Source organism: Pleurodeles waltl, chromosome 3_1 (assembly GCF_031143425.1).
Source record: "Pleurodeles waltl isolate 20211129_DDA chromosome 3_1, aPleWal1.hap1.20221129, whole genome shotgun sequence".
Taxonomy (NCBI): Eukaryota; Metazoa; Chordata; class Amphibia; order Caudata; family Salamandridae; genus Pleurodeles; species Pleurodeles waltl.
Genome location: NC_090440.1, coordinates 1,866,160,190 through 1,866,184,980, shown reverse-complemented (window position 1 = coordinate 1,866,184,980; position 24,791 = coordinate 1,866,160,190). Strand labels below are relative to the sequence as shown.

The window sequence follows — 24,791 nt, the reverse complement described above, 5'->3', positions numbered from 1 at the left end:
CAAAGGCCTTCTTATAGAACAGGGCCAATAATTAGGCCTGGTATTGGAAGGAAAAAGGATGGGGTCAGAATCTGCATATACTAATTACTTTTCACACTGATTGTGGTCTGGGAAGGCTCAGTCTCTACGGAAACAAAGCAGGCTAGCCAGACCTCTGAAGTGAGTCAGAGGAAGGGCTGCCAACTGACATTTTGGAGGGAAGGGACCAGGAAGCTTTGGCCATTTGGGAGCAGGGCTTAGGCTCTCACAGAATTGTCTTTCAACAGACCACTTGACAGTGCCAACTTGGGAATTTCCAAAATTATGTGCAGAATGGTGGAGGCAGGGGTGGAGTGATGATGTTTCAGCCTAGGATTCGAAGAGGTTCCCCCTTCTGAAACTTTACACCATAAAAAAACATCGGCACAAGAAAGAGGCTTTTGGGAGCAGTGGCACTGGCACTCCTCCATCTTCTGAAGGACACTAGAGGAACGAACCTTTAAGATAAGACCTTGGTGGGCATTTCTGCATCTTTTGTGCACTGGTCCTATAGGATTGTGATCTTCCAGGACGCTGGCAGCCAAGGTGTTCTGCAGTGACCAACAAGGAGGTGGTGGGACCTGAGCCACAGGGAAGATGGCTGTATGAGTGCGAAGATCCAGCAGTTGACCCTGTGCAGTCAAGATCCTGGTGCCTCCCCTGAGCCCCTCTCTACCGGAGGGGATGTGAGGAGGTCATAGAGCAAGCGACGCTGCAGAGAAGAGGTCCCATTGGATGCTGTTGGCCTGCAGAGCAGTGATCAAGGCCTGGCAAGATGGTGGTTGTAGCCCTAATCTAGAGTGGCTGGCTTGGAGGTGTCCTTGTTTGTGCCCAGCACACCCGTTAAAGGTACATCGCAGCAGAATCATGAACAGTGCACTCGGTCTACAGTACAGCTCCCGGAGTCTCCTTTTCACAGGAATATTTTTATACATTAGTTGCATTAGCCTGTCTTGCATTGCTTACATTTCAGTGAAAACACAGTCAAGCTTTTATGCACTGCAAAAGAGAACTGACCGAAGGTTTGACGTATGGCATAGACAAAGATACTTGTCAGTTGTACCAATTGAACAACTTGTAACTTCTGCATTATTTCAGAACGTACAACAAATCCACGTCACTCAAAAATAAACATACCAATGCTTGTTCATTTTAGTGACATGCTACTCTATGTGTGATGGTGTATGTGTGGGTGTGTGTTGGTGTTTATTCTGTCTGTAATCTAGTAAGGGCAACAGAAAAACATCTCAGTTGTTATTATGCCTTCCAACACTATATACAAATAATTGCAGCATAAGTTTCACACCTCTCAAATACATTCAGCCACTCAATCACCAGTCCACAAGGAATTTAGGAATTTCAAAAGCTTTAATAACCATAAAAGAGAGAGTGTGCAGCATAAACAAACACAGTACATTGTTTTAAGAGACGTCCGCAACCCTTCTAAAAGATCCAACCCTGGCATTTATAGCACCCCAATCACTAAATCGCCTGTACTCCCCAGGCCGCAGGTAGTACTGGCGGCCTCCATAGTTTGGCTGATCATAAAAGATCCAGTAGCCGTCGAAGACATTGCAGGACTGGATGTCCATGTGGTGAAATATATCACTGACACAAGGGCAGTCATATGCTGATTCCATCATTTTCCCCCCAAAGTTGTTCCTTTCGTAGAGTCGTATTCTGTACGATCCTCGGTGCTGTAACGACACATCAAACAGAAATTACATCATGCACTCCATAACATGAAATAAAGTTATATATGCACAAATATTTTGCACAGGTTAAAAATATAGTCAATCAATCTTTAGTACTATTTTTTCTCAGTGTTCTGCAAATGCTAAGTGTAAGAAGGTGTGTTTTTAGCTGAGGGGGTTGGAAGTTCCACTCAAGTAATAAACACAATCCTTAGGGTGAACCACAACAGTCAATGAATAAACCTGTGGTTAGCCCTCTGGTAGCTTGTCACAAAAGCAGTCAGGTTTAACTTTGAGGCAATGTGTAAAGTATTTATGCAGCACTTAATAATAAGGGGAAACCATAACATAAGACAAATCCCAAACACCATCTCAAATATGCATACTTTCTCTGACATGCTTACTCACATTCTCACTCACTGTATTACTCACAGTCTTTTACAATCTCTTTCAGACACTCACATAGTCTTCCTTTCTCGCTTACATGATTGCACACTGGCTACTCACACTGTCCCATGCACACACTGTCTCACTCCTATGCACTCACTGACATACTCACTGTTTGATTTACATGATAACACACTGTCTTCCTCCTGCTGTCTCACTCACACACTTTCACTCACACACTCTGTCTCACTTACATGCTTACTGGCTACTTCACTCACCCACTGCCTCATCTACATGCTCACGCACTGTTTCACTCACATGCTGACACACTGTCCCTGACTCACTGAATCACTCATGGTCTCATGCACACAGTCTCATGCTCACATAGAGTCTTAGTCACCTGCTCACTTAATGTCTCACACACATTGCCATTCACAAGTGTCTCACTCATTGCCTCACTCACATTTTCCCACACTGTCTCAAAATCTCTCAGTCACTGTCTCATCAACACACTCACATACTATCTCACCCACATTATCACTTTCACTCAGATGCATACACACTGTCTTCTTCACACTGTCACTCACACTGTCTCATTCGGTCTTACTCACACTCACATGCACTCACTCAGTATCTCATATTCACTCAATGCCTGACTTATTTTGTCTCACACAGACGCTGTATCACTCGTACATTGTCTCACACTGCATCACTCACGTACACACTGTCCCACATGCTCACACTGTATCACTCACATACTTACCCACAGGTTCACTTACTCATAGGCTTAACCGTTTTCAGTAACTCTCTCATGTACCCTGACTCACTGACTAACTCACACACTGCCACTCATAAGTTCACTCTCTCTTGCATACTCACTCTCACATTCACTTGCCCTCACTCACTCACCCAAAAACACACACTGTCTCTCATCTCCACACGTGTAGGAGCATTTTTCACTTTTTGTCTTATCCTCAGCTGGCTGCACAAGTCCCACTTCAGCTCATCACCTGCCAGTGCTCCATTTATAGTTCCTCAGTCAACCAGGAAATCGGGAAGACTAGTGCTTAAGGCTGTGCAGTGCATCATCATGGACCCAGAATTACAGATTCTGTGGTGGTAGTCTATTCAGCTTTCATCGTCTTGCTTTTTCATCTTACTCTTTCATTTTTCTTTACAGTTTTTATTGGTGCTCATGTGTGTCTATAGAGCGCACATGTCCATTGACATAGTATAGCATTATGTATCAACAATCAGCATAATCATCGATCCTGCCCACACCTTGGGCTGATATGTAGGAAATCAATCTACTCTTTTGCTTATAGGGAAAGCAGCACAACAACCCACCTCCAAATCTACCCCAACCCTCCCACTATCTTGGTGCCATGTATCTCTCTTGTAAGTCAGTAGATCCACCTAATGCAAAAAGAACTGGAAAAGGGTGTACCCCCAGGAACACTCAATGCAGCCCTTAGGCAAGGCCATGCTAATGCCTGGCCGATGCCCAACTAAGGTTCACAGATCCAACTAGGCCACTCTGCCTCCAAAGAGCAGACTGCATTGTGTATAGCGGAGGTCCTTTAGAGTGGGCGGGTATCCTCTTTGGTAATGTTTTCCAATTGCTCAAGAATTATGTATCAGGCTCGTGATATGAAATATTTCCATAGACCTGCTCGTTCTTAACCATTTGTAAAAATGTGCATTCCGGTCAGCCCCGTGCAAGCAGGAATTGCAACCAAGTAGCAATAGTTTGGGCAGTTGAATGATTTCACCTGCTAGTGATGTCCCATTTAGCTACGGTGAGGGCTAAGGGAAGGAATTTAGTGGTGGGTGTCTCAGGAGATGGACGAGGGAAAACACCAAGGAGCAATCACGCTGGGGAATTCAGTAGGATAAGGCCCATCATGGTCGTTAAAATATGTACAATCTGAACCCAGTATTGCTGTAGGGAAGGGCATGCCCATAGAATGTGAATAAGGTCTGTCTCAGGTAAAGCACAACAAGGACAGACCGGGGCCATGCTCTGGAAGATCCTACATAGAACGTACATAGGAGGTTATTCTAACTTTGGAGGAGTGTTAATCCGTCCCAAAAGTGATGGTAAAGTGACGGATATACCACCAGCCGTATTACGAGTTCCATAGGATATAATGGACTCGTAATACGGCTGGTGGTAAATCCGTCACTTTTCCGTCACTTTTGGGACGGATTAACACCTCCTCCAAAGTTAGAATAACCCCCATAGTCTGGCTGGCATGAGATAAGCTTTATTAAGGATGTTAAACTGAATATGTTGGAACCAGGCACCTTGGGGCACCCTGCTGGGGTATTCAAGTATCATCCCCCAATCTGAATTGTGTATTGTTTGAGCAAGGTCCCCCTCCCACGCCACGTGTAATGGTATATAAGTCTGGTCCCTCTGCTGCAAGAAAGCTCTGTAGAACCATCAAATAAGCTTTCCCTATGTACCCGCTGAGTGAAGTATTTGAAAAACTGCGAGCATGGATGGCATCATGCACTGTATACAAAACAACTGATGTAAAGTTCGCTTAATGCTTTCACATGTCAGAAATTGCACAGGCCGGAGGACGTACCTGGCTACTAATATGGGGAAGGGCACTAGCTCCCCATTTTGGAAAAGATCACCCACTGTGGAAAGGCCAGCCCATGCCAAGCTCGTAGACTCCCCAATTGTAATCTGATGTTATTTTGCCTGCTCTGACAAATACGCTGTAGCCACATGGAACAAGACTGATGGTGGGGAAGAAACTTGTGTGGAAGTGTATTAAGCATAGTGTAAATAGCCCTTTCTGAATTTCCCTCTTGGTCAGCCCTGTTTCATGAAAAGAGCTGCCAGCGATCCAGTGGCCACACATTGCAACAGAGCCGCTAAGTAATAACATATGAAATCCAGGAGAACCAGCCCCGCTTCCTCTACCTGGAGTTGCAATATGGTAAGAGATACCTGGCAACAAACATTACGCGAGAGCAGAGTCACCAGATAAGTGCCAAGTTGTTTAAAAAAAGGGCCGGGGTACGAAAGGGGGTGAGATTAATAAAGTAGTAAAGGAGGTAAGGAGGGACCACCATTTTCACCAAGGTCACTCTCCCAATTACTGATAGAGATGAGAACTTGCAGAAAGCCACCTGGAACTGGAGAGTTGTAGTGGCTTTGCCCAAATTACCATCAAGAAGATCAACCAGCAAGTGATATATTTGAATCTTGAGCCATCAAAATGTCTGCAACAAAGGACGCTGACAAGACTCCTGTGGAGGGAAATGCAGGATTTAGCCCAGTTGGCCTAGAGGCTGGAAACACCAGCACAGTTCGAAAGAATCAGGGCTATGGAGGATAGGTTCATGGAAGGATCCCTAACATATAACAGTAAGGGGGTCATTCCAACCCTGGCGGTCCAAGACCGCCAGGGCCGGGGACCACGGAAGCACCGCCAACAGGCTGGCGGTGCTTCCCAGCCCATTCTGACCGCGGCAGTAAAGCCGCGGTCAGAAAAGGGGATCCGGCGGTTTCCTGCCGGATTTCTCCTGCATGGGCTGAATCTCCATGGCGGCGCTGCTTGATTCCGACCCCCTTCCCGCCATCCTGTTTCTGGCGGTTTTTACCACCAGGAACAGGATGGCGGGAACGGGTGTCGTGGGGCCCCTGGGGGCCCCTGCACTGCCCATGCCACTGGCATGGGCAGTGCAGGGGCCCCCTAACAGGGCCCCATAAAGATTTTCACTGTCTGCTTAGCAGACAGTGAAAATCGCGACGGGTGCAACTGCACCCGTCGCACCCCTGCAACTCCGCCGGCTCCATTCGGAGCCGGCTTCCTTGTTGCAGGGCCTTTCCCGCTGGGCCGGCGGGCGCTCTTTTGGCAGTCGCCCGCCGGCCCAGCAGGAAAGCCAGAATGGCATCCGCGGTCTTCTGACCGCGGAGCGGCCATTTGGCGGTCTCCGCCAGGCGGGCGGCTCCCGCCGCCCGCCAGGGTCAGAATGACCCTCCAAGTCTTCGGCATATAATGAGACTGTATGCATCAGGCCGTTTACCGGCATCCTGCTCCTTGTTGGCACGCACACGCTGCCAGAGGCATGGCAAACAAAAGCAGAGACAAGGGGCAACCCAGTCTGGTGCCCCAGAATATTTGCTATGCAGCAGAGATGCATTTACCCATTTTCACTCGAGCATTAGGGCTGTACCATAGTCCTAACAGAGAGTCAAAAGCCCGCTCCAAGTCAAGAGCAAGACACGCTGCATTTCAAAAGAAAGAAGAAGACCCTTGATATGCCACAAGTGTCAGAGATTACGTGATGAATTACGACCTGGAACAACCCACCGGTTCGTCATGTAATAAATCAGGTACTAGTCCAAGCAACTGAACAGCAAGGGCTTTGGCGAGTATCTGATAATCTGTGTTAAGGATGGAGAGTAGATGATAGAAGTCAAGATCCATTGGGTCCTTATGAGGTTTCAACAGAGTGGTGATGGGTGCAGCATTGAGGGACAGGAGTAAGGAAGCCAGATTCATAACTGGACTGAAACAAGGATTGTAGCTTGGACAGCAGAGTTTGAGCAAATTGGGTATAAAACTCAGCAGGCAAGCTATCAGAGCCTGGCTCCTTTCCATGTGGTAAGTCTTTCAAGCAGTAACTAATCTCCTGACTTGTGATTGGTTCATCCAAAGCCCCCCAAGCATTAGGGTAGACAGGTGGGTTAGCAATCTCAGATAAGAAGTCCTGAAAAACAGCAGGGCAGACCAGTGCTGGGGGTGCACAGAGTGATCTGTAGTAGTCATGAAAAGCTGTATTGATAGAGTATTGAGTATGGGTAATTTCCTGAGACTGAAGGTAGGTAAGTAGTGGAGTAGCATCACAGTGATGAGGCAAAATCAACCTTGCAAGTAAGCAACAAGATTTGTAACTTTCATTATGGGTCCTTGCAACATATGTGGCATAGTCATGACAGAGAAGTAATTCAGGTTTATCAAGGAGGTCAGCGTGTGCCTCCTTAATAGCATCCAATGTCTACGGGTCTGCAACCACCACCTGTTCTGCCCCTGACAAGGTGGTCTCCGCCTCCTGAACAGCCCTCGCCAGAGCTCTTGCACCCTAACAGTGGTCTTAATACAAAGCCTTCTAATAACAACTTTAAATGTGTCTCATTCGATCAAGAGAGAGGAAGTAGCACCGGCATTATCCCGAAAGAATGAATCAAACTGTTTGAATAGTGTCTGATAAAAGACTCTGTCCTCCAACATCATCACGCATCGCAACATATAATCAATTGCTGCCATGTAGGGATTGAAGGGAGGAGCACCCTAAGCCAATTCCATAACTAAGGAATTATGGTCAGAGAGTATATGGGGATGGTAAGTTATGAAGGGTACAGCTCTATGTATAGACTCAGACCAAACAAAAGTGATCAAGGCCAGAATGCAATTTAAGAACCAGGGAGTAGAATGAACATTCAAAGCACATTGCATATTTAATTCACCAAGTGTCAGGTAGGTACCAATGAATTAGCCATCTGCATAAATGAGCAGCATTCAACAGTACAGGAGACTGAGGGAGTAGTGGCATCGCCCGATCCAGGGATACATCAATAATCATATTAAAGTCCCCATGAACGACCCAAGGCATATCCAGTCAGTCAGCCTTAGCAGAGGTAACCCGGGACCAAAAGGATAGATCGTTTGAGTGTTGTTCATAAACCGCTCCAAGGTTTAGTGGATGTCCATTAGGACCCCCCACGAGCAGGAACCAGCTGTCTGCATCCATATATTTTCCGTCCAAACTAAATGGTGTCCCCACCTGTTGGAAATAATCTTTCTGCAGAATCACCCCCATACTTTTTGCCTTCCTTCTATTTTTCTGTCCTCATTTTTGCTTGCTTTAGGACTCTGCACACTTTACCACTGCTAATCAGTGCTAAAGTGCATATGCACTCTCCCTAAAATATTGTGACATTTGCTCATACCCAATTGGCATATTTAATTTACTTGTAAGTCCCTAGCAAAATTCACTACATGTGCCCAGGGCCTGTAAACTAAATACTAGAGGGCCTGCAGCACTGGTTGTGCCATCCACGTAAGTAGCCCTCAACCATGTCTCAGACCTGCCACTGCAAGGCCTGTGTGTGCAGTTTCACTGCCACTTCTACTTGGCATTTAAAGTACTTGCCAAGCCTTAAACTCCCCTTTTTCTACATATAAGTCACCCCTGAGGTAGGGCCTAGGTAACCCAGGGGGCAGGGTGCTATGTAGGTAAAAGGTAGGACATAAACATGTGTGTTCTATATGTCCTGGTAGTGTAAAACTCCTAAATTCGTTTTACACTGCTGTGAGAACCGCTCCTTTCATATGATAGCATTAGGGCTAACTTCATATATTGTTTAAGTGGTAGAGTCTGATCTGAAAGGGCTAACCAGGTCATGTTTAGTATGGACAGAATGGTAATAGAAAATCCTGCTTATTGGTGAAGTTGGATTTAATATTGCTATTCTAGAAAGGCCACTTTTAGAAAGCGAGCATTTCTCTACACTCAAATCCTTCTGTGCCTTACAGCCTGTCTCCAATACACGTCTGGCTGGGTTAGTTGACAACTCCCTTGTGCATTTCACTCAGACAATCCCAAACACAGGATGTTCAGTCACAACTGCACACATCTGCATACTGAATGGGTCTTCCTGGGCTGGGAGGGTGGAGGGCCTGGCACTTACATGTCAAAGGACAGTGGCCTGCCCTCACACAATGGACTGCCAAGCCCCCTACTGGGACCCTGGCAGACAGGATGGAACTGTAAGGGGACCTTGTGCACTTCTAAGCCACTCTTTGAAGTCTTCCCCACTTCAAAGGCACATTTAGGTATATAAACTGGGTCCCTGACCCTACCAACTCAGATACTTCTGGACATTCAAAGATACTCCTTGGGACAGAAACTCAGCCCCAGAACCTGCAATCTTCCAAGAGGAACTGCCTGGCTAACCAAAGGACTCACCTGGACTGCTTTTCTGAGAAGGACTGCTCCCTTGCTGTTGCCCTGCTGTCTTGCTAGCCTCTGCTGAGAAGTACTCTCCAAGGGCTTGGATTGAGCTTGCCCCCTGTTCCTGAAGTCTCAGAGCCAAAAAGACTTCACCTCCGCAAAGAAACTCCCTATGCAGTGAAAATCGATGCACAGCCTGCTGGAATTGACACACATCCTGCCTCGTAGTGAAAGAATCACTGCACTGCTGACCCAGTACGACGCAGCCTGGCTCCCCAAGTGGAGGTCGATGCAGCGCCAGCGTTGCAACCGGAACTTCGATGTACAGCCCACCAGATCGACGCATCGTGGAACGGTGCATCCCGACTTTCTGCGTGAAGAATTGACGCATCGCCTGCCGTGCTATAGAAATTCGGGCGCATTGCCTACCAGATTGGCGCAGCTCCAGTGACTTCGTCCTGCACACCCAGGATTTCTCTGCATTGTCCCTGGGCATCAAAAGACCCCGCATCACAAAGAGGATTCAAGCCTGCGCGCTGTAATTCAATGCAAAGCCCTTGCCACGTGGAAAAGAATTGACGCATTGTCTGCATGCGCCCGGAAATCCAATGCACACCCTTTGTTTTCTACGTATCTCTTCCTCTGCGGTCTCCGTGTGTGTAATTTTGACGCAAACCAGGTACTTTGTGCTTGCAAGAGACAATTGTTGCTTTTAAGAACCTAAGACTATTCTTATTGATATCAAAGTGATATTTTCAACTAGAGATTATCAAACCTTGCTTGTTTTGACTTCAAATTAATCAGATAAATATCTTATATTTTTCTGAACCTATGTAGTGTCTTTTTGTGATGTTTTCACTGTTTAATTGCATAATTTATTGCACAAATACTTTTCACACTGCCTTCTAAGTTAAGCCTGACTGCTCAGTGCCAAGCTACCATAGGGTGGGCACAGGATAATTTGGATTGTGTGTGACTTACCCTGACTAGAGTGAGGGTCCTTGCTTGGACAGGGGTTAACCTGACTGCCAACCAATGACCACATTTCTAACACCGCCCTAATCCAGACCACCGCTCCCTGGGAGTAGGCCGAATAACCTGTGCTAAGTACTTGACCCGTCCATTTGGACTGCGGTTTAGTCATCTCTACATCCAACTAGTGTGTCTCCTAGAGAAGGGTGACATGTACCCTCCAGCGCAGCAAGGCAGCATGTACTTTATAACGTTTATACACAGAGATCGTTGCCTGGATATTCCATGTGATGAAAATGTATTTGGCAATAGGCATAATGTGACAAGGAATAGAAGGATGCCAGTGTCTTCCAGGAGACAAGCACCCCATAAAATGTGCAGATCCTGGGGTAGGAAAAAACCTGATGGGAAGAAAGGTGAATGATCAAGAAGTCACCATCTGAACCCCAAATGGATGCAACAAGGATCCACAGGACAGCTAAATTTGCAACTGTCCAAGAACATGGAACAACACAAACAAATGGAAGAAAAATTTAAAGGCCTCAACAGAGTGTAGGACAGGAAAATGGCACAAAAATCATAACTCCACAGCTAAAGAGGTGGCAGAGTAAGACGAGGAACACAGCAACAGCACCAGGGTGCCCCCCTGCCCTGCAGACTAGTCCAGGGAATCAGGCATATTAAGATCAGAAATCCCAAAAATGATCAAAAGTTTTAAAAAGTTATAACCCATTTAATGCAATTGTGAATTTAACATTATAGAAGGCTATTGACTGAGGAATAAAGCCTTGGTGAGGCAGGCACAGGTGAGGTGCAACAGATCACACGTTTATACCAGATCCTCAATAGGTTGGGCTGTGAAAACCAGGGTGGTAGGTGTTTCAGAGCTAGAGCTGCCAGATGGCTTGTCGTCCCCAAGTACAGGTGAGTCTGATGTAAGCAGATGTGGCATCAACGAGAGACCTTGAAGGGACGCCACAGCCACAACAGCATTGTGCTGCTCACACCTGCATTGCGGTGTATTGGGTGTCCCCCTCTTAGGTCATTTGCAGCACTGACAGTGTACAGTGTCCGTTATCTGAGCCATCCTTGGCATTTGTTAGGGTGGTGATGGTGGGCAACTACGGGATCACTTGGTGATGGATTCCACCCAGTCCCAGGCCTCCTCTGGTTGTGAGAAGAAGTGAGTGTGCTCACCATCGGAAATCTGCAGCTAAGTAGGGTAGAGAATCACACATCGGAATCCCGCCTCACACAGCCGCGATTTAACGTGAGGAAAGATAGCCTGCTGTGATGAACCACCAGAGTGTAGCACGGGAAAAACATTACCTTGGCATTTTCGTACAGGACAGTACCTTCATCCCAGGCCACACTCAGAAGATTGTCACAGTCACCAAAATTCACAGGCCTCACCACCATAGACCTAGGGGGCACCCGAGTAGGGGGACACTGGGCAGAACTCTGTGTGCTCGCTCGATCACAAAATAAGGTGAGAGCATACTAGGGGCAATGTCCTCTTTTATCGAATGTTCCAGACACCTCATTCCTTCCTAACATTGTGATTAGCTGGAAAACTGTGGGGTGACTGACTGACTTGCATGTAGCCCAAACACTGCAAGTCTTAAGCCTACAGCATGGAGGTATCTTTACCAGTGACATTGCAGCACATTAGAAATGGGTAGGTAGTGGGTCTTGGCTGATGTGAGGATTGTGACTTCACTGGCCGTAACCAGGCATTTTCATGGGCCTGTGCCATCTATCACACAGATGTTACTGCCTGCTTCAGGCTACTTTGCCTTTGCTTGCAGGGTCAGATTTTTTTCTAACAGAGTAACAGTTAATAATGGCTTAATATTTACCGTTAACATCATAAACAAGCATTTGCAGTGTAATGGGTCTCGCATTTGCTTGAGTTAGAGCTTTTGGCATTGTAAATTCATGACTGGACTTTTCTTGCCACATAAATTGATCAGCCCTGCCTGCAAATAAGTGTTTCTTCAAATGCAACATTCAAAAAAATAAATATAATGCAAATATGAACAAACTTACACTTCAGGTAATCTAATATCATGAAGGCCTTTGTGATAAAGTCTTTGAAATGTATTTGCTGCTGGGTTTAATACAATGGCAAGGACATGTTGGCATTTAAAGATGTCATACAACTTTCACTCAAGCAGCAACTTGTGACCCAAGTTAAATAACAAGGAACAATGTGAGGGGGGGGGGTTGTCAGACTCAAACAAGAAACTGAGGGACAGACAGGTGCTAGGTGCTGGGGACGGCAGTGCCACAGCCAATTCAAAGCGCCATAGCTGCCATGAGCGCGAAGAAGAGACACAGAAGAAAAAAGTAGTTTACTCACATAAAACATATCAGCAATCGTGTAACAGTCAGTCTGCAAGATGGTAACAAAATCGCTCCAGTACGGAACAAACGTAAAGCATTTACCAACGTCCTCAAGGGATTTTTGAAAGGCAAGCCCACGAACGAATGAAAGTGATGGGTAAGAAATGGGAGTGGTTCAGAGCCCACAATACTTACAACAGGTCAGAAGTATTTGCTCGCTCGACCTGAAAAAGGAGTTGCATGACTTTGGGTGTTGCATGGAGAGGTATATGGCACTAAATGAAATTCTGACTCCTGTGGAATGTTGCCTGAAGAAGGCTGTTACAGTGCTCAGAATATTTCAGTGACTGGAGTGAAATGTTACACATTGTTCAGTGTTGTCTTGAATACAAATTAAAGTTACATGGAAAGGAATGCTGTGTGGAGTGGTTCATTGCATGGTGGTGAATCATATGAGGTGTCATTCTGTGGCATGTTTGCACATAGAGAAATGTCACATGGAATGGAATAAAAAACTGCGCGGGGTGGAATAGACTATTGCATGGAGGGAAATGTTACACAAAGTGTATCATTGCTTGGAAGGAAATCTTATACTGTATGAACTTTTGTTGCTGTCAAAAGGAGTGGAATGTTGTATGGAATGTTTTAAGAAATGGAGGTTGCATGGAGAGGCCTTTACATGCATGGAATTCTGAATAGGAAGAAGGTCACATGGAAAAATAGCTTGCAGGGAGTGAATAGTTAAATGGGGATAATGCTGGAAGGAGTGGAGTAAGGCATAGTGTAGAATGTCACAGGGAGAAGAGTTTTCATGAAGAGAAATGTACCACGATGATATATATTATTGCATGAGCTGGGATTTTACTTGTCTGTTACACCTCTCTTTGTTTTGGGGGGGAGAAAAGGGTAAATCTATCTGACACCTTCGTCATTTCCAGACATTTCTAGGAACAGGGTGGGCAGTGGTCGATGACTTCTCTGAGGTGAGCAGTTTCAGTGTTTTTCCACCACTTTACCTTTTAAAAGTTAAATCCTCCAGGTTTTCAGATTGAAATAAAAATGTGCTGCCTTTGTTGCTAAAGCCGCTATATTACACCCGTCAGTATGATATCAGATCAGAAAATAATCCGACTCTGACCACTCACACAAGCTGCTCCTCCACATCAGGAGTTACTGGTGCTGTCGACCTCAGAAAAATGGAAGGCTAATGCGGTCTTGGTGGATTCAGACCCCTGATTTCCAGGTTTCAGCAGCTGGCAGTCAACTCATTGAGCCATCTTATGGAGTGGAATCAGGAGACGGCTTCTGACTAAGTTTCATGAATGGTAAATGGCGTGAGGCTTTGTCGACAGCATCACCTGGCAGGGTCCAGGTCACACGGCTTGGCACCGACACAGAGCCTGGCATCATGGCCATGGGAGAAGCGTCCACTCCGACCCGCGTGACCCAAGCCCAACAGATGCAGCTCAACAAAAATGAATTTGCCCATGCGTTTTAAAGCACACCAGCCACTTCATGACAATTAGATAAATAAATACAGGAACTGACCGGATATAAATAATTTGCATGAGAGACTGCAATTAAATCTTGCTGCCCAGCATAAATATCCCTCCGGTGGAAAAGTAAACAAGGAAATGTTGACATTTAAAGAAGTCATACAATTAACTTTTACTCAAGCAAGCTACTTGTGGCCAAGGAACGACGTGGGAGGGGAGGTGGGGACAGCAGACATGAACAGGAAACGGAAGGATGGACAGGAGGTGCCGGGGACGGCAGTGCCAGCCGTTTCAAAGTGCCATAGCTGCCATGAACATGAGCGCGAAGGAGAGCCACGGAAGAAAAAAGTAGTTTGCTCACACAGAACATACCAGCAATCGTGGGATAATCCATGAAAGAGAGTTAGTCTGCAAGGCGGTCACAAAACCGCCCTAAGCAGGACAAGCATAAAACATCTACCAACACCCTCAAGGGATTTTTGGCAAGCCCACGAACGAATGAAAGTGATGGGCATGATATGGACGTGGTTAAAAGGCTAAAATACGCACTGGACCTAAAAAGGACTGAAAAACAAGAAAGGTGGAGCTCCAGTGCCATAATGGCAACCCATGACTTCTAATTTGTCGAGAAAGTTGCATGCAGGTTGTTACCCTTGCAAAGGCTGAATCACATCTGGTTTTCACAATCAATTAACTTCTATAGTGAAACCAATAGCAACAGAGTTGATGCAGTCATGTTACTTGATCTCTCAACAATACTTATGACCACTGATCAAAACATATTGGTTGTCTGAGTTGAGCATATTATACTGAAGCAGAAATCCTATTTTTATAACAGACTTCTTCAAGAATAATCATTCCATATTTTGGATCTATATCACAGATGCTAGCTTATGGGACTGTTTCTGGCTCAACTCTTAGATCTGTTCTGATCAATGTATAAAAGAGTGACGTATGGGAAACATGAACAATTTATAATAAATAGATTTCAAATCAAATTAATCACTGAAGACAGTCTTTGTTTTATCACTTCTACTGATAATATGCAGATATTTTTCTGAGATGAAGATCGAGTCTCCTAAAAACTGGTCACACGCCGTTTTGTATTTTGTTAATTCGTTCTTGAATGTTTAATAATTATATGACACAAGAGCACTTTCTCCGGACTTCAGACCACCAGCTGAGTACTCTGGATGAGGGAAAGCTGTCTGCTGCAATTTGTATATTTTCATACTGTTGCAATATATCTTGATGTAAACTTGAGCTTCCAAAGCACAGTTTGAAGTTATTTTATAGTTATTTTTGTTTCAACTTATAATGTACCTCCTTTTCCTGATCTTTTCAGAAAGCATTTACAGTCTCACTAATTGCAGTGCTTCTTGTGCCTTCATTACGAAGTCCCCAGATTAAGGTTGTCTGGATAATGGGGAGCCAGAATCATTGATTCTGGCAGGTATTCTTGAACCTAAATCCAGGGATCATGAGAGATTAACACATCGGCTCAAGCTCCAATCCATGGAGCAGTTGAAGAAGGAGTGGACGGAGGGCACAGCATGGGAGTTGGGAGCTGGAGGGCTTTTTGCAGCTCCTTATTTTGGGCAAGAGTGGGGCAGAGCAGCTACACACTGCACACAGGTCTGCATCTGGTGTCCTCATACCCAGAATTACTGGGTCTGGAGTTTGAGGACCTCCGATTATCAGGTCTGGTATTTGCAGACTTGGTAATTCTGGGCCCAGTCACACTGGAGCTGATGGAGTGACCCAGGTCTCTTGAGGCCCTTAGGTTATTGTAACATCTGTTATGTATGCTTTACTGATTATCTGCTCACACACTAGTAGCATTTTCAAGATGAGGCAATGGGTCTGCTCACCACTATTTCTATTTTCATTAATATATTTTGCCAGTGCTAAATCCGTTACTCTGGCTTGCCATTACAACTGATACATCACAAATCGATGTAACACTGAATTTTAAATGCCTTAGTGGCTGTGAAATTTAGACAAACGTAACGGATCTCCTGTCCACAGTATTACAAGCATATTATATCAAATGGCACTTTTAATATGATGGCCAGTATATCCATTATGTTTGTGAAGGCGTACTTGCCCGCCAAATGCTAGATCATAGCCAAAGTCATAAGGGAAAATCTTTGACATGGACAAACTTGCTTAGTGTATCTGACCCACGCTATATCGTGGCCAGACTGAAATTGTGCCTAGTTTCTGCTCTACTGCTTTCATAGACTGTCATTGGCCGTTAAGGCTTTTTGGCACTGTTTTTACTTAAAATGTTAAAATACATATCTCCAGCTCCCTTTATTGAATTTTTATTGTTTTAGTGTCATTTCACTTACTATAATTTATATTATTTTTCTAATTTTGTTTGGTATTTGTATTTTTTTTTTAATGTATTAGTGTTTTGGTACTGCATAAATATTTGTCACACTGCTCTAAGCTAAGTCTGACTGCTCTGTGCCATAATTAGCAGGGGATTGAACTCACGGAAATTTGGTGACTTTTGGGGTTTGGAGACTGTGTTGTAATTCCTTGAGGTGAATGACTGCACACCCCAAATAATAATCCACTTTTGTACTTTCATCATCAGACTTTGGCTCAGAAGAAGAGAGAGGCAAAAAGGAAAAAGGAGGAGGGAAAGAAGATAGGAAAAAAGCAACATAGAGACAAAGCAAGAATTAAGAAGATCCAAAGAGAGAGAGAGGGAGAGAGATAGAGAGAGAGAGAGAGACAGGAAGTGCAGGTTAGTTGAACAGGTATGAGAAAGAATAATAATGTATGCAACCTCGATATTCTTCGTAAGACCTAGAGAGCTCCTAACAAACACTTGTCAAACCTGGCCCCCATACTTATTTATTTATGTTTTTTTAAAGTTAAAGCCATATCCCACTTATTAAAGGGAGATCAATACTTTGAACTTCACTGAAAGTAAAAGTGCAAGCTATTTAGTCATCTATCAAAAACGTATCCTTCGTATATCATAAAAAGACCAGATTAACACAACACCAACAGTTTACCACAATAGTCTACAAATAAACAAGTTCATTGTACACAACTGTGATAGCCCTGCTTAGAATGCTAATTAAGCCAATCTTACCTGTGGAATCATGAGGCAAGACATGATAGAGCTGTTGTACCCCATCCAGTAATGGAAGTCCGGATAGTCTCCTCTCTGAAGTAAGTACTGCCGCCCCATGAAAGCAGGGAGTTCATAGAGCATCCAGCAACCGCTGAGAACTTGAATGGAGTTGCAGCGACTGAAGTGATAGTTCAAGTCAGAACAGTCAGAGCTACACTCATAAGAGTGGCCCTGGAAGTCACGATCCTCATAGAAGATAATTCTCATCTGCAAAATATAAATATTAAATTAAGGATTACAACAAAGTTACATGTGAGCTGCATGCTTTGTTTGTACACTATAAAACAATCAGTGTGTGTCTGATTTCCTGTTTGAATGAATGGCATGTGTCCTATTTCCCATGTGTCTACCTAATGTGATGTATGCCCAGCATATTTCTTTTCACTTGTCAAGCACAGCCCAATTTTCTATTTTCCCACCTGGCGTATGGCCAACTTCCCCACAATGCTTTTTTGAGGACAGAGTTGCACCTCCGTTGCACTTTTGCCCCATGAGGTGAATGGGTCTGCTTTCACTCCTTCTATCCATTGTGAGTCTCGCATAGTATCAGGCATCCAGTAGGCAAATGGTTTCCTATCAGCCATACTCAATAAGATGTCCGATTCACCATTTACTATTCGAAGCACATATTGACTTCCCTTTAACACAACTGTGTCACAAGTCAGATTTACGTTTCCATTCTCTTAGCCAAAGCTGCATCTGATATTCTTCTGCTCTGACATTTCACTACTAGGTTGTTTGCACTCTGGTACAGCAAAAAACTGTTAAATAGAATTGCACCAGTCTTTGGAAGGATCTAGAGTTTTACTCAGAGGAGTTCCTTTGTGTGATTTGGTGTAAATCCGGTCAGTAATTCTTGAGAAGTTTGCACTACACAAAAGTGTTGGGTGAGCTTTGAAGGGTTAATAAAAGAGGGACATGTATACTTTGATCATTAATTTGGGGACCCTTCTAAGAATCTGGATCCTCAAATACATTTGAAAAATAATAAAATCTAACTGGAGATTATCTTTTTTCCTTTTTTCAATTTGTTATCCACAGCACCTCAGAGTATTCGATGAACCAGGCCGTTTGCCTGGCAGGCAGACACACAAACGTTTGTTGTGGCAGCCAAATAAAGATACCTGCATTATGAAAAAGTGATAGACACGTTGTAAGGGGAAGGGGGGAGCCTCCCATGACCACAGTAAAGAGGAGTAGCAGGGACATCAAAGAGGGATAGATACTGCCCCTGAAAGTAAAATAATGTTTTTTTTTTCTTGCAAGGTTCGCAAATCCAATTTCATGTACACAGATCTGCAAATTTGCAGTAGATCCAAAACATTTTGAAAAGTTGTATATCATCGGTTTATGAACATCAGAAAACAATTAAAACACCATACATATCACAGTACAATTATGCATGGCAAGAACCTTGAGCACTGTGAACCCAAGGGCTGGATCATGGCCTGTCCATGGTCCTTCAGCCCGCAGTGCAAGTTGGTTCAAGTGGCCTGGGGACTAAGGCAAGGTCTGGCTATCAGCCAGGCCTTCCCACTAACACTGACTACTCATAGCTCACTCAACAACAAAGTGGCCAGGATTGTGATCAGATTGTTCTGTGCATTGCTGGGGGCCATACCTCTCTGAATCGGTGGCACTGGGGCAGCCCCGCACCCAGAGCTCTATAAGATTAGCCAAACTCATGCACACCTTGCACATCTGTGATACAGTCCAGAATGGGTTCGTTTCTCAGGAGTTTGGGTGCAGGGCATTACCAGAGGCCAGGAGCAGCAGCCAATCTTGCTGCACAAAGCCAATGAACATGCAGCCAACACCTTCTCTGCACACTGCCAACTGACATGCACTGCATGAGTTGGACATGGAATATTGCCGGTTGAAGGCCATATGCAAGGAAGTTGTACATATCAAAGGAATATGAAACATATCATCGAAAGTTACTAAAACGCACTGGAAATACTTTGTTAATGGTAAGTAATAGTTTCTACCGCATACAAGGTGTTAACATGTGTTTTAAAAATTCCTTTTCAAAACACAGTGAAACAGAAATAATGGTTACTACACAAAATTGAAAAACTTCTTAAATGGGCCAGTTATGGTTACTTGAGTAAACCATAACTCATAGCCCAGCCAGGCAAACCATAACTTGTACCTCAAATCCAATACTTGTGACCTGACAGTACACCAATATATGAAGGACTTAACATAAAATCGTTGTGTAATCCCACATAGCCAAACAAAGAAATGATGCTGTATGAATACATACACCATTGATAGTGTCAGTGTTGAGGTAATATACAGTCACCAGTAATGTCATCAATGGCATTCTTGATGTCATCTGTCACATCATTTGTAAAGTTGTAAGCTTTCAATTTAAGATATGAGGTATAATTTGGCATGCTGCCTGGCTTGGAGCTGGTATCTCATAAAGCAAATGATCAATAGTGGTTTGTCAGGCTTCACCTGACTTTTATGTCAGCTTCATGTCGACTTTCTCACCCATTTCGTATTTCAAGTTAAAGGGATTAGATGCAAAGTATCAGTACAGTTTGGAGTTTTTTTTATGGCTAGTTCCATTAAACTTATCTCCCAGTCTCTGATAAGCCACACCCTCTGGTTGAAGGCGTCCCTCAGACTCGCAGTGCATATTTGTGATCAAAACAAGTGCCTGCATTAGTCAGCTTTCATCCAGCAGGGAGGCTCTTTTGTTGCACTGCACCCAGGCACCATGGTTTGAGACAAGTTCTTCAAGGCTAGTGGTTCAAGAGTCCGTGGACCACAAAGGCAGAAAGTAATTTCTCCTATGTTTAGAAACAAACTAAATAGACAGATTCAAGTTGAGACTAGGTAGACTGCAGGCCACAAAGTCAGAAAACTATCTCTCCTTCTCCTGCAGACAAATTAAAGAGACAGGGATTCAAGTGATTTCAAGTGGGCTCCTTCCAAAGGTCTCTTAAGGCAGTCAGGAATTATGCTTCTTCAGGAAGTCACAAAGGTGTTCCTACTTCCTGTTCTCCATGGTGCGTTGACCCATTCATGAGGAACTTTTCTCTTTGTCACACTTCAACTATTGTCCCGCCTCTTGCAACTTTGACCTACACAGGCAAATCACTCCCCCAGCAAACAGTTGGCACAAAGCCACTCCCCCCAGGACAGAGTAATAACAGAGGTGATCATGACATGAGGGGAAGGGTGTCACAGGCCCTATTTATAAGCTAATGTTTTACAGACAGCCCAATGCAGCCCCTCACTCGCCTACTTTTTGTGCAAGCCCTTTGTATTCTGAGCTATAGAACTGAGTAATTATCAGACGAGAAGCGTGAGGACTGCAGCTAGCCATGTGTATTATGTTTACATTCACAGTGGTTGAGTCCAGGCAGCTACTATTTAATATCCAGTAACCACTAGTGGCTTGCATTGTATCAAAAATGTAACGCACTGGTTCACTGGCAGTGGACTGATGCAGGCCCTACCTCCATCACCAACTACTCAAACCTCACTTAGGGCTTGATTTAGATCTCGGAGTAGGGGTTACTCTGTTGCAATCATTTTCAATGATATTCAGATTTCAGCAGACGGAATATCCCTCACAGTTGCGACTGAGTAACCCGTCCACTGAGATCTAAACCAGGCCCTTAGTAACAGAGTGATCAGGACCTGAACCAGGGCACACAGCAGCTCCTGCTCTTACTTTTACCTGACCCCTGCTCCAGCCACCTTAATCCCCTGATGCTTTTAGCTCATTCTTAGGACTGAAGAGTATGGTGTAGAGGGGAGAGCCCCTGCACCATGGCTGCTTCACTTGACAACTATCCATGATTGACATTTGCCCTGTCATCTGACTGTGGTGTCCCCTACTTGTTGATTTGGTTCTCATTTTCCTAATTTTAATGTATGATCTCTCTGAGTTTATTTTCCCATTTCTTATACAGTTTATCTTAACAGTGGTTACATTTAGTTTATTTGGGCAGCTGTGAAATATGTGTGTGGTTTTTACAACAATGTTTGGCAGTGGTATGTGGTATATTGGGAATTAACATCTGCAGAACTTGATAGAGAATATTTGTGGGATGCAGACACTAGCTCTGGAACAAGCAAGCTTTGTAGAAGTCAGTCTCTCCCAGCAATCACATGCAGTGCTGTTTGGTGGATGGAAAAGCATATTCCTTCCATGATGGTGGCCGCGGAATACCAACATAATTCAGTGCTGGCAGGGAAACTCCCCTTGCCAGCGGCCAGGCCCACTTAACCTTCAACTCAAAAGGGTCTTCACTAATCCCAAAAAATGTCCATCGGATGAATATTAGTGACTCATCATCCAATCATTTATTCAATTTAGTTCAGAATAGTTACCTCGAGTCTTATACTCTAAAATATGTGTGTTCATTAAATTCAGTTGAAAACAATCCAACAACATTCATAATCAATGTCCAATAACGTCAATCCCTTGTCACTTCCCAATGCATTTCGGGTTGAAACAACCCTTCATCTGGGGATCTATAAAACAAATGATATTACCAAGAAGAAGGTCGCTGACTTCCTTACAGAACTGCGTCAATGTATGATTCAGTGAACACCACACTATGCGCACTGCGTGCTGTGCGTGCTCTTATATTTGAGTCCAACACGACTGAGCGTGCTGTAACTTACACATAGATTTGTGTGCTCGTTCTTGTAATTCATGCGACCTAAGTAAGTAAATACAGATATGAAGGTGACATCGGTAAGATCAATTATGGTGCCAAAATGCAAAAATCACTGGGTAATGCAGAATACCCACAGCGTGCTCCCTCAAGCAGCCAGAGTGTTTCCACAGCAATATGTCTACTATCTGACTGGTGGTAGGGAGGGTACATGCATGAAAACAGAATTTTGCATGTCACGTTTGTATGCGTTAGCAGAATAAGGCCAAACCTGCTGGTTTGCCAGGCTTTGTTTTGCTTTCCATATCTGCTTCGTGCACCATAATGTGGCTGTTCTTTCCCGCTTGCTGCTCTAAAGTGTAGATACATCCAACCACTTGCAGTTGTTCTAACCAGTTCGATACAGCCAGGTTGAAAGGGGTGTGCCTTCACAGGACAGCACCAGAAGACAAAAGTAGGCAACAACATGTTCAAGAAGAGCCTGAATGTCATAGCAACCTTGTTTTAAAAATGCCAAGGTTACTTGAAATTGTCCTCATGGTGCATTAAATCCAACCTTCGGTAAATGATAACCTGAGGCTAGTGGTCAGTGTATGTCCAAATGTCGTTAGCAAATATATCATCCAACTGAAAGCTCGTCGCCTAAAAATATTTTTTTAAAATATGGCCCTTTAAGTATAGATTTTCTATTATTTACTTTAATGAGGCGTTTTTTTCTGTAAATGATGTGTAGGACATACCATTTCTGTCAGGTGATATTTTGGTTACGATTCTCTGGTTCCATGCTTCTAGGAGTGTAACAACCCTGTCTTAATACTGGCATGAAACATAATGTGATTTTCTATTTGCCTGGCATAATGAAGGCCAAAAATTCTAGCTTTTGATACTAAATGCTCCTCTAACTCCTCTCTACTTTTTCCCTGCCCCAGCCCTGACTTTGGCATACGCAGCAATCCATTTACTGTTCACTGCTGCACGTTGGTTTTCTAGCTTACCACACATTTTCCTTTCACCTACTCTCGATGGAAGGGCATTTATTACCGCTCCATTTACAGACCTCACTGAGCAGTCCGTCTTCCCATAATGCACAGGGTCCCTTCTTACCCACTGGTGTGAGAATGTCAAGGATTTTGAGCAACGTGAATGAACATGGGTTTAACAAATCTCATCCTCTGTGAGCCGGTTTGGCGATCAAATGAGTGGCCGAAGAGTACAAGCCACAAAGTACCTGAGTTTAACCCACCTTACCCTGCCCATATGTAAACTGAACTGTAGGCTGTCACTGATCAACTTTATTTGTAATGTTTGTGGTGAATAATGGCTACACATTCTTAAGAGTACGAGTAGTAATAGTGTAGTCCATCTCACTAGATAGCTAGAGGCATCGACCTATTGGGTTCTCCAGTCCAAGAAGCAGAAAAGAAAGACACTTCAGTATGTTTTTTTTTTCCCTCTTATAATTTATATCGTTTAATTCCACACAGTACTGTTTCTAAGTTATTTGTATGTCAAGTGTCGTTGCTGACCAACCTGATGTTGCTCGATTTTCCTGTTTTTGAAGAATATAGGATTGGGTTAGCTTTGCTGGGGCTCAAGCTTGTGGCTTCCAGGTCACTGCATATGTCAAAGGCGAGCTCTCAGTTCACCGAGCCATACGTTTATGTCTGTATCTATGTGATGTACTCTGACGTACTTGACACCCCACGTCCGCGCTTCCTAAAGCCTCGAAAACTGATTTTTTTTTAAAAACTTTTCTCTTTCACACTATCTGCGCATTCCGCCGTTATACTGTTTTGACATGCCATTTTAAATCTGCGGATACATTGACAAATGCATAAGAACGCTCCCTTACCTCTGCCCTGTTTCGGTAGCTTGGTGCAACAAAACGCGCTGCCCATGAGAGACACCGGCTCCATGCGTCCCTTATATATGGGGCACTCGAAGCAGACAAAGGGATCCATTTCTCTCGGCGGGGTGAATGGTCTGTTATTTCTATCTACAATGCGGACAGCAACGTCAGTCTTTGTTTCCAGTGCACGGTGGATGTTTCTCTTTGGGACGCAGGTTGGCTGTGTATTGTTAGAACGCAGAAGATTCAGGTGCCGCGGTGTCACACTGTCTTTCACCTATGAAATGAAACATGGCAGGAAGGGTCGCACAGAAAATGCGAGCAATGTGCCTTAATATGTACATTTCCCCCAATGAGTGCCCTCTGTTCGTTTTTCTCTGCTCCGTCAGGCTCCAATGTGCTGGGGCTGTAGGCCGACTCGGATACATAGCTTTGTTCTAATCGGGGCATGCATTCTAAAGCTCCGAGCCAAGCCCCACGTGAACTCATTCATCTTCACGCGAGGTCACAAGCGACATCATGTTCTATGTTGTCAACATGGCTGCCTACCAACAAAAGAGGATTCTTGCGTCAAAGGGTCTTTAGAAGTGCGCGGTCTTGGCCTTTTAAAAATTTGCGGTCTCTCATAATAATGACTTAAAAATCAGCAGCATATTTCTTAAGTATATAGCTTTAACCATTGGTGCAGAACAGCTTGAGCTTCATTCGCAGATTTCCCATTTGTAAGCGTTATGGCCTTCATCAAAAGTTCCACCAAAGTACCGGTTTGGGTGGAAAGAAGAGCTTTCACCCAAATTGGCATCTGAGACGGAGTAATTTCGCTTATGGTAGTGCTTCATGCAAAATTATCTCCGGGTGATTCCGGAGACCCATCTACAAGTCCAACCTGGCACAATATGTCCAAGCAGAAAAGCCCCGCAGTGAGGAATGGCACGTGCTAATCGATGTAGTAACAACAATTTAACATACTATTACTCAATTTAGAATTAAGGGGTAATTTCTGAACTAATGTTTACCAACACTTGCGATATAGCAATTTCTTGGTGCAAAACTATATAACCTGTAACTGCAGAACACTCGGAATATGTCGGTCTATGAGATCCCCATGCCTTAGCTGCCAACATAGATAATGTTTATATGACGTTCATCAGATGCCTTAAATGCTTACATATAACTAGATATTTACATTTACCACTGGAACTTTGTCCCTTTTTTATGGATTGCGAAACCTGCATGAAAGGTTAAGGCTACAGA

The 24,791-nt window shown here is 44.2% G+C and overlaps 1 protein-coding gene across 1 annotated transcript; it reads right to left on the bottom strand.

Annotated features, from left to right (window-relative positions):
- Positions 1–1,373: 1,373 nt before the first annotated feature.
- Positions 1,374–23,712, bottom strand: LOC138283440 (gamma-crystallin M2-like). The gene is made up of 3 exons (XM_069221392.1): positions 23,541–23,712; positions 17,004–17,252; positions 1,374–1,715 (listed from the first exon to the last, which is right to left on the bottom strand). The coding sequence occupies exons 2-3, from the start codon at positions 17,250–17,252 to the stop codon at positions 1,440–1,442; spliced, it is 525 nt and encodes a 174-aa protein (XP_069077493.1). The 5' UTR covers positions 23,541–23,712; the 3' UTR covers positions 1,374–1,439.
- Between the last annotated feature and the right edge of the window lie 1,079 nt (positions 23,713–24,791).